Source organism: Octopus sinensis, linkage group LG3, assembly GCF_006345805.1.
Source record: "Octopus sinensis linkage group LG3, ASM634580v1, whole genome shotgun sequence".
NCBI lineage: Eukaryota > Metazoa > Mollusca > Cephalopoda > Octopoda > Octopodidae > Octopus > Octopus sinensis.
Window position 1 is genome coordinate 139,790,810 of NC_042999.1, and position 11,564 is coordinate 139,802,373.

The 11,564-nt window shown below is 34.7% G+C and overlaps 1 protein-coding gene across 1 annotated transcript in view; it reads right to left on the bottom strand.

Annotated features, from left to right (window-relative positions):
* Nucleotides 1-11,037, bottom strand: part of LOC115209932 — a 61,268-nt gene extending 50,231 nt beyond the window's left edge. Inside the window, exon 1 of the mRNA XM_029778539.2 lies at nucleotides 9,025-11,037. Coding sequence (XP_029634399.1) covers nucleotides 9,025-10,119 — 1,095 coding nt within the window. The 5' untranslated portion in view covers nucleotides 10,120-11,037. The remainder of the gene's footprint in view (nucleotides 1-9,024) is intronic.
* Between the last annotated feature and the right edge of the window lie 527 nt (nucleotides 11,038-11,564).

Here is an 11,564-nt window from a genome sequence, read left to right on the forward strand (position 1 = left end):
AATGCCCTTCTTGTGGCTAACCCTCACCTGTTTCCAAGCAAAGCAATATTTCCATATGGATGGACATGTTATCACAGAAAATTGGAAATGAACAACACTTGTAAGACAGTTTACATTCATTTATAAATATTGTGTGATGTTAAGGCAAAAAGATACAAACACACTCATGCATGGGTTTGGTTGGCTTGGGGGTTATAATAGAAAATAGTAGCCCAAGGTGCTGCACTGTGTGACTGACCCAGAAACCATGGCATTGGGAAGTCAGCTTCTTAGTAGCAGAGCCATGCTGGCACACAAATATATTTGAATGTACATACACACAAAGATGCACTTAACCATCATACATATGTACATTTACAAGTATACATTTTAAATTGTTTTAGTCAGGAGAAAATCCGGTGCTCAAAACCTTGCACAGGGCCACTGTGAATAGAGAAAAGGGAAGAGGAAGGCATCCTTAAACTAGAGAAAAGACCCGAATGCTTGCGACAGATGGATTCTGCCGAAGGTGCAAGGTAGTGTTAATAAGAATAAAATTAAAATATTGATTTTGTTGTTGTTGCAGTATCATGTCAGAGCTCTAAAATACAAATCTAAGGGTGGGGGGAAACGTAAGAGCCCAAAAAAAGGAAAGCGAGTGGGTGTAAGAAATATAAACAATTTTTTTTGGGGGGGGGGGCACCTTCCCACCTCAAACTGGAGAATTGCAATCTTCCTCTATTCCACAGGATTACAAGACACACACGTGGAGTGGGGGGGGGAGATACTTTTAAGAAAATAAGCAAAAGATAAAAAATACACGGAGAGTGTTTTGAAGCCCGCTAAATAAATATCCATGGTTATAACCGGGTTCCTCTGTATTAAGAAAAAGAATGTGATGTTTTTATTTTAGCTGGAATTTCTGTTCCATAAAGCGTTTATGCTATATACATACGCCATAAACTCTACATGACTATTTTCTTAAATGACACAAGCATAATAAATATGCGTAACATGACTAATGTTATACTGACGGCATATGCAGTTCAATAAATTTCACTGAGAGTATGTATAGTCGATTAAAGTAACTAGTGCAAAACTGATATCTTATTTTTATCGATTTCGCATCCCACCTCCCTCAAGTATCAGATGATGCTCGGGAGGTGTACTTGGCTATCATACACATTTTTAGAGGGGAATACCAACATTCCTTCAAGCACAGTACAAACTGTGGGAGTCGTGCATACTTCATTTAATTACTGCATTGTTCTTTCTTCTTTACTACCTGTTTGCGATCTTTTAGTTCAAATCTAAAATTTTTACAGTGGTCGTAACCGGTTTTTCTAGTACGTAAACTTAACTTATTAAGGAATGAACTCAGAAAATGCAGTAAGATAGTTTCAAGAGAAATGTACTGTTTCTGCTGTATTAATGAGAATGTAACAGTAACAATGTGTATAAAATATTTCCCATAAGTTACTCACACATTTTAAACAAAGGCGCGATCGATTGGATAAAATCCAGCAATTTATATGGCAGTTAATTTATCGACGAAGTTTTCGATTCGCAACCACGTGGCTTCAGGTTCAATCCCACTGCACGACACCTTAGGTGAGTGTCTTCCACAACACCAGATCGACCAATGTTAATGCCTGGTGAATGAATTTAATAGGCAGAAATTGTGAAAACTCGTCTTACGTGTAATAGTGTGCATTTACGTATTGAACAGACTCCCACTGCTTATCGGTCCGGCAAAAGAGACCGAGAGAATAAGTATCTAATTTTAAAAAAGCACTGGAGTCGAATTGTTCGACTGACCCGTCAAGACGGTGCTCCAGCATGGTCGCAGTTCAATGACTGAAACAAGAAAAAGAATAAGATAATACTGTGATTATAACCAACAAAATTAATAATAATAATGATCATAATAATGAACAATAGTAAAGGTAAGCCTTACAGTAATCCGTTTGTCATCCTCATTAGTCTGTTTTTGTGGTAAAGATCCTTTAGTTTGAAAAAGAGTTGGTATTGCACCAGGTTTCAATTTCATTCGTGGTAATTTGCAGCGGTAGCCGACCTCCAAATACCGACTTTCGAAATGGCGCGTACAGATTCGAATCTTGCACCGTATTTTTGCAATGTTTGAACATGTCATATCAAGAAAATTCTCCATCTGGCCAGAGTCAATACCCAGATTCTGGGCCCAGATCCGACATTTTTCTCGGTCCTTCGGAAAACAATGCAACCGAATATGACGAGGTAATCGACCGTCGTGGCTGGTGCAACGAAATGCTATACAATGTGGCATGTGTTAATTCAAAATAGATGAAGGACAGTAAAGAGCAAATTTAAAAGTAAAAATTTTTAATGTTTATTTTGGAGAGTATGTATAAAAATTTGAATAGCTCCGTAACATTGAGTGAAGGTAAATTTAAAAAGATCAGGTTATATTTTTTACTGTCTCGTATCAACAAACGAGTATGATGCTGAAATTCAACAGTGAAACGCGGTGATTCTACGGAATAAATGGAAATGTAAGGTAACTTAAGGCGTCTATGAAATAGGTGATGCACGCGCGTATTCAGAAATACATACGAGCCTATATAGTAGGTGTGTGTCCGTCTAGGTTCACTGGATTAGGATAATTACCATTTTAAAATTTTAAAGTGTTTAAGAAAATTGATTTAAAGCATCAAAGACATATGGTCACTGAAAAGCGGAACAGTGAATGAATAAAAACTAGAGAGAGAGAGTGAGTGAGTGAGCGAGGGAGAGAGAGAGAGATAGTAGTCTAACAGCTTAACAATTGCGACCCAGTGTTGAGTCGGTGAATATGATTCATTGGGTCATATATGGCACATAACTTGTATTTGCACCAATAGGAGAGCGTGTTGCTAAGAAACAGCGAAAAAGATAGAAAGAAACGAATAAACGACACGGAAGAACAGAGATATATAAATAGAAAACAACTTAAATCCAATTTCGATATCATATTTTAATTTCTTAACCCACGATTTGACATACTTCAACAATAACAATAAATTCACCACAAAAGAAATTCATTTTTCGTTTCGAAGAAGGAAGAGTAGAAAGTCTTTTATAATTTCATTTACATCTAAGACTATATTATAGGAATATAAATGGATCTTAGTACTTGACTTAATGTTTTTTTCTCGACCCCCGGATTTTCACTTAGAACGTAGCTAAATACTCTTAAGTTCGACACAAATGATTTTGCAATCTACCATTATTGATAGAAAATTAGGTTCATAGCTTTCTGCATGTATTAGTCAATATATGTACAAACCGAGCTCAATTCAATCCAACTCATAAACATGCTGAGCAATGTCAAAAGAACAAATGCCAAGATTCACATTTAAGTTTAGAGAGTAGCCCCACCATCCCTCATTAAAAATCCACGGACATTTACGGAAATTTTTCTAAAATTTACGAATATTAAAACTTGGTTATCAACTCAACTTTTTAAGCAGTTAACACTGAATTACACCATTCACTTACGATTTATTTTACCAAACACCAAATCTATAAACAATGTGGGAGCGAATGCAAATTAGTATTTCCCCCAAAACCTTTAATGCAGAAACGCATAAACTACCATTAAATGTTCAAACCGATGTCACCTCTATATGTTAAAAGTTTATCGACTGTTCATAGAATATTTGCATCCAAATTTCAAAGAGAGCCATAATCATAATTTATACGGTCTGAGACAGTTCTTATTTGTTGTTACCACTACATGAATTGGTGAACATCACACCTTTGACATGGATATGGTCTCTGCAACTGGGTGTTCTCGTTAACACCATTCACCCCACATTTACAAAGTGCTTGAGGGCACCTTGTACTCACATCAGAAGAGAGATTGTGATGTCCTTGACAGGCACAAAGGCTTCTTTTCATCGAATGTCGTCTGGTCATTTGTCAACCACTTAACAGAGTTTTAATGCAGTGAAAGAAGTCACCTTGTTTTTGCACGATTAAAGTGTCCTCTCTATTCAATGTTGTTTTCGTTCTTTCAAAACAAACGTGACTGAGGGGGTAAATAGAATAACGAGATGATCAAGAAGATAAGAAGATTACATGAATGTGACAGAGGAAAACAATGAGCGTACGGTAAAGGAGAGAGTACTGAAAAAGAGACTAAGAATATATATGTATATATAGCATCATTAGAGTCAAACGCTAGAAATCCAAAAACTTTCCGTCTCTGCTGATGACACCATTCAACCCATTACACAAGTGACTGCGTTAACACTGTTGATGTGGGAATTTGCAGAAAAATAATAGTTAGCATCGATGATTCATTAAAATGTTTAGGTGAGCTAAATCATAAATGTAAAACTTCATGGATTCTACTAAATACTCATATCATTTGAGCAATTTTTTTTTTTACACACTCGGAGCATTTGGAACATGCTGTATTTACAGAATTACAAATTACATTAAATTAATATATATATTTTTCTACACAAGTTAAGCAATTCTAAACTGCAAGTCAAGTGAAATTAATACAACCGGAAATATAAAAATAAGCTTGCTTATGCAGTCATTTCACTTAGGACTTGTTTACATTCAGATATTCTGCAAACTATCAGGAAATACATAGTTTTTGGCTAGGCACTCAAAAGTAAAATGATTACGGTACAGGGTTACAAACAGTGCTAAAGTAAAAAAAAAAAAAAGCCAGAAACATCACTAAATGCAACAGTCATATGGAAACCCGTTTTCTGTGGAAGGATTAGTTAAGAATAAATAACTGCAAATTACCAAGTCTACATACACAAGTTAATTTAAAACACCCACCCCCAATCTTCAGATATATATCAGTGAAGAAAAGTACATTTTCTTAAAACTGTTGTGATATTCATAGATTTTTAAGAATGCTGTAAGAAAATCAATGGGCCATAGACTAGATTTGTTACGAGCTTATCACTTTGTGATGCTCAAGATTGAATATAAAAATTTGCTAGGCAAAACAGCTGGATGGAAGGACACTCTAACCAGTTCAAAAGAAAGAGTTGTATATATTTCATTATAATCGCAACATGAAACTAGCTGTAAAGGTGTATAATTTGATGAAGTTTGGTATTAAAGAAAGTCTTTATGTAAGATCCAACTGAATCTGATAAAGTTGATTAATGAGCTTTGTGCAGTGTTCTATTGCAAAAAAAGATGTTAAAACTGACTAGGATAATTTACCTACTTCACTAAAACCAATGAAGCTTTTGTTGATACCAACAAAAATGTTATTTCTATTACGGCTTGTCTACTGAACTAGTGAAGATGGTTAAGCAGGATATAGTCAATACATTCTGATTAATATCTATTACCAAAGGCCAACAAAAATTCTCGCTGTCAATCTTAGGCTCTACTAATAATGAATATCAAGAACACATGGGAAGCAAATATATTGACTTATTTACCTATTTTAAAAAACTAAAATGAATGATCATGAGTTGCTCCTGAATATTTTACGATAAACAAAAATGAAAGCTTGTAATGAAAGCTTGAGAGGAATATTCATTGTATTACTTTGAAATTAAAAAGGAAATAAAGTAAAAACTAGTGTTTACTGCTTTTAAAGTAAAGCTTGTGTGTAGTAATGTAAGATGTACAATATCGCATGAACAAACATTCACTTTGAATAATGTAATATTTTGCATGTTTAGATAAGTAACATAATACATAATTTGAACTGTGTGTGTAAGTTCGCGTTCTCACTCGAATACATAGGCACACAAACATATCTCGACTTGCTAGAGACATTAGTTTTCAAATTAGGATAAAGGCAAACATTAAAAAAAAACAACAACCTGAGATACAGTTCATAAAAATGATAAAATTATACCTTGGTACAAATATATGTTGCTCTGCTGATGCGATTAACGTTGAATTGATAGGAAGGTCTACCACAGCACAGAATCCATCGTAGACATTTCTCTAGGTTTTGTTTGGGCTTCGGAAAAGGTATGAACTGAACACCGCCCGCCAACCTCTCGGGAAATCTATTGTCAGTGTTACATGTACCATAACAACACCGTTTAACCATCGTATTGCATAGATAACAAAGTGGAAAAGTAAATCAATACTTTTTGCAGTCAGACAACGTTTCTTTTGTTTTCTTATAATTTGAGGATGTTTACGGTAAAAGACTTCATAAAGAAATACGAATAGGGGAGGGGGGCTGACAGACGTACAATTCAATGTTTGTCTGAGTTAGCAGCACAGACACTATCATATGACGCAAACACTCACTGCTGATTGGCTTATGCTGCCCTACAGCTGAAATGTAGCAAGGGAAATAAACCATAACTGCAACAGATCGTAAGCTGTCAAATACACTACGAGTACACTCAGGTATAAAATTGCAACGGGCAACATTGCGTTTGGTTGAAATAAAATTCCACAGGAACCGATATAAAGTATCTGTAACATATTGTTGAAATTCATCATCCTTCAAAACTAGATTATTGAAGACAATGCAAATATAGGCACAAGCTGAATTAGGTTACCAAAATATTTAGAAGTTGGAGCCACCAGATACATTTACCTCTTTATATGGGTTGTTTAATGGTAACAGTCATTTCCGACTCTGGCCCAATACATTAAATCATCCCAAGAATAATAAAGATTTGAGTGAGGTGACTTAGAGGAAACTAATATGTGGTTAGTACTAATTTTATCGACCCGAAAGTATATGATGCCAAAATAATAAGACATCTTCAGCCTAACCATCAGAAAAGGATTGTATCCTGGATAGAACTCCCACCATCATTGGTGACAACTGCCTAATAAAAAATGCTACTCTATCCACCGAATCAGAAAAGACGGTACCGTTTGACTTTACTTTCACTACACAACAATTACAAGTCAGAGCTGAAGTATGGACGCGTGAGAATTTAGAAAAAACAAGAATAGTCATACATTTGATGTTGCTAAACAGGAGGTCCAGTTTATGGACTTAAAATTGCTTAATGTTAGCATAAATATGACCAGTTAGTAACAATAAGAATATTTCTTAAGATGCACTACACTATTACAGCACATCAAATATTTTGTCTTAGTAGACAAAACCTTTCACTAAGGGAGTTACTTTCTACTATTTTTATACTATTTTATATATTTAAACACTGAAAGTGTGTGTACGGGGGGGGGGAGTTAAAAAATAAGCAAGGAATATAATTGTTAGGTGGTCACTCAATGTAAGTATACTCTGCCATCATATATAAGGAAAATATACCCAGATCAGTAGCTTTTAACCAGGGATGCAATAACCACTCACAGACATTGTGAGCTCACAAAGAACAGCACATGTGAGAAGTGGGCATAATAATTTTTCTCATAAATAAAAGATAAACCAGGTAGTCATATTTGAAACATATAAAAAAAACTTTTAAAATTTTAAGGTATACATATCAGCAAGTAGAAATATGTGATGATGTGCCAAGGTCCAGTATAATTTCATTATATAGGTCCTTGTCTTCTTTACTAACTTCCATAAAAATTTAACATAGGGGGTAATACCTAAGCAAACATCTAAAAAGAAGCATATGCTGAACAGGCTACAGTAATAGGAATAATAAATTACCTGCAAGATTAGTATATGTTTTCATTAAAAACAATCTTTTTAAAACTTTTATTATTATTATTTTTTAAAGGCAAAATGGAGTTAGAACCTATGAAAAACATTTCCTGAAAGGAAGCACTGAGGTACAAAGGTCTAATAACTACTGATTTAAATAATGTAGTTCAAGATGGCCATTAAAAAGATGAGATGATCAGAGCTGAAGTACATTTGATCATCCAACATGCACCAATTCAATTTTTTCTTTTTAAATTTGAGACACAGAACTGTTATTTTAAATGTGACATAGTGGATTTGAAACCGTAAAGAAACTCACTGGTGACAATAAACTTTTTATGCCATAGTATATATTTTTAATGTTTAAGAAAAGGTAATATCTAAGAAATTAATCTATCCAAAGAAAGAATATAAATTGGCTGATTCCTTGGCACATGCAAAATATGTAGAATTACAAAAGTTACTAAGAAACAAAATCTGGAGTGGGAATGGATACTAAACTATAATTACACCAATGAAAAAAATAGACAAGCATTTAGAATACAAAGTACTGTGTAATGTTCAAAGCATTCAACCTTAATCCTAAAATCAGTTTAAAAATACTGAAGACATGGCATGTCACAGCTCCATCAAAGAGTTGATAATCCAAAGCCAGGCAACACACATACAAACTTTCAATATTTGGGACAAAGCTGCTAATTTTCAATGAATCTACCAAATTTTGTAACTCAGAATAATACATGGAAGAAAAAACTAGAATCCAAGATTCTCTAGGGGTAAAATGGAGTCAGAAAAATAAGAGAAGCAGGGAGAGTGAAAATTGCAGTCATTGACTTGTTATAGTTTAAATAGAATGTCAATGGAACCAGTTTCACTAGTCTGGAAGGCCTATGAAAGCCCTGAGAACTATCCTTCCTTCTAGACAAAACTGAAGAAAATATCAATGTTTCAAAGTAGGCTCGATTGAATGTGTCTTAAATATAATATAAGGTTAAATTTCACTATAATCAGTGAATAGTATTCCTCCAATCAAACATATCACTTGTTACATTGTTTAGATATATATATTATCAATATTTGTCATTTGGCAATTTTCAAACTGAGTCATGTAGATAAATCAATTGATGCAGAAGATTTACTGATGCACATTTCAGCAACTCTGGATGGATAAATTCAACACCAGTGAAGTTTCATGTACTGAGCTGAGCAATACAAAACTACATGCTGCAGAATACTACACTAATAATCCAGGTATTGTATTTAAAACATGTACCAGTGTAATGAGAGAGATTTTGAAAAGTATCTTTTGTACAAACATGATATAAAAAATTTTTTTTTAATCAATGAATCATATACATTGCTTAAAAACCTGTTCAAAACTCCCAGTATGCCTTAATCTGAACAAAGATCTTTATTGATGTGAAAGAGAAAATTCGACTAACCTCAAATATCCCTGAAAGTGAAGAATCAGCTGAAATCAATCTTTTGAAATGCTGCTGCTTGGCATCAATTGGTGGCTTCTCAGAAGAGACACTGTCCAACTTTGGCCCAGGTAACTGGTGAGTGATTACTTTCTGTATGCTCTTCAAATCTAATTTATCTGAGACAATGAGACTGCTGAGTGTGGCACGAAGACATTGGTTGGTGTATGAATGCGAGAGGTGTGCTTTGGATGATATTTCTCTCATAAAGTTAGCTATACTCTTGCCACCATGTGGTTGCAATGTGTACCAGGTAGGCGAATTTGTTACATCTCCAAAGCGGGGTTGACAAAAGAACTTGTCACTTTGTGGGTGCAATCTTGATAAATAGTTTGCAAAAATTTTAACAGGACACAATGCTTCGTTTGGAACTTCATGTATCATCCTACAACTCGTGTTACTTAATTCGGTCGGAATATTTTCGCCTGTGTTGACAATACCATCAGTGAGGATTATAGATTGCAAACCAGACTTCTGATCCTTGTTAACGCGAAAATGATGTTTCGTTAATTGTGAGAGGCATTTATAGCCGTTACGACCAAAAAACAAGACGATGTCCATAAAGACACGTTTCTGGAGCTTGTTTGGATTATTCAGATCACTGTTACACCAGCTGTAGGCTTTTTGTAAATCAGCAAGAGTTATTGCAGATTTGGCATTCCCGATAGCTGAGAATTTTTGTTGTAGACTATAGGAATGTTTCTGCCACACTCTGTTAGCCTCTAGGAAATAAGGGTCATTTAATATATCGATGCCCCTCTTAAGTATGAAGCGATAAAGGCCATAACGAATACCTCGTAGACCGGCGTGTTTATACCAAGTACCGTCATCTTTACGTAAATCAGGGAAAAAACTACAAAGATAATTTTTCAAGCGATGCTTGGCTTCCATATCACCACGAGCAATTTGCGACAACAACTGATGGAGTCGTAATTTTTCTCCTTTAGAAAAAATATATTCTCCAAATTTCTCGCAGGCACTGACTTCGGCGCGCTTTGTGGAATGGGCCTCAATATTGGCGGCGGAACTCTCATTCTGTGATTCTTGAGTTGCCATTATAGTATATAAATCAAGTAAAATACCGAACAATTGAAAAAAACTGTAACACTAAAGTGATATAACTTTAAAAAATTCAATACCTTCATATGTATATTATTCCTTACGATGCATTTTAATACAAAACTACATAGGTGATTGATTCGGGAAACGAAGCTCAATATTTTAATTTAAAATGCATAACTTTATACATAAAGCAAATGAGACCATCTCTTTCAAGGAAAAGAAACGTAGCATTTAAATTATATATCAGCTGATATCTGCATAATTTTAAAAGAAGTTGTGAAAGCAACAACAGGGTTAGATGATTAAATGCAATCACTGACAGTATTAAAATTGTTACGAGCATCGAACTGAGCAAAAGTAGTGACTGGCGCTAAGATATCTAAAGTTGTTATTCATGTGATAACAAGACTACTGTATAATTCTCGATCGAAATAGTAGCAGTAGGAGTACGTTGTAAGTTATTATGACATTCAATTAAATCACGTAAGATGACAATAGATATTTATCTTATGTACACTCAATAAAGAGATATAAATGAACATAAACATAAAACAGAAAGGATTATAAACACGTGTAAGTAGACTAGAGATTGATCAGTTGTGTAAGTTTTTAACTGGAGTGATAAGGCAGACAGTGATGTGTGATATACTGTAGTCCAATAACACGAGTTATTATTACACAGTGGGTGACGAACGAAGTTGGCAGAGAGCAAAACAATACGCCACGAGAATGAGTGCATCGGCTGAAACATTCCACAGCAGGCTTAGAAAATAGAAGAGGCCAACAAGATGTACTCCAAAACAGAGAAACAGAACCACAGGACGAAACAAGAGAAATGGCATCAAGAATAGCTACGTTGGTTAATAATACGAGGTCGCTGACATCAGATTGCAACTAAAAGCCGTTCGCGATAACAGGCCTGAACATAAGTAGTACCCCTAATGTACATAACGTATATTACACAAACTGCTGACGTAGAAAGCAGCAAGTTCTATGTTATCTACCAACTGAAATAGTCCTTCCTACAAAGTAAACATCTACATAGTCATTATTTACCACAAAACCGAAGCGAGTATTTACAACAGCTATATAAACATTTGATAGTGGCTGCTGCTATCATTAAATGGGAAAAGATTATTTATTGCCACAGGCTTGAAGCTGTTCTTTTTTTTTCATTAAGAAAATGATTAGATTAAAAAAAATAAATATCAGCATCCCTATAACAATTTACGTTCACATAAGTGTGTGTATATATATATATTCGTGTACATCTCTACAAATGTACATATAAAAATAGCTAACAGCATAGCCGTCACTCGCAAGCGAGCATGATCTGATAGTTTGTACCAGGCGTTTTTTTTTTTTTTATTGTTCTTGGTACCAACCCTAATGTGAGCTGACGGAGACACTCAAGGGCCTTCTCACCTTTGAGCCCAACA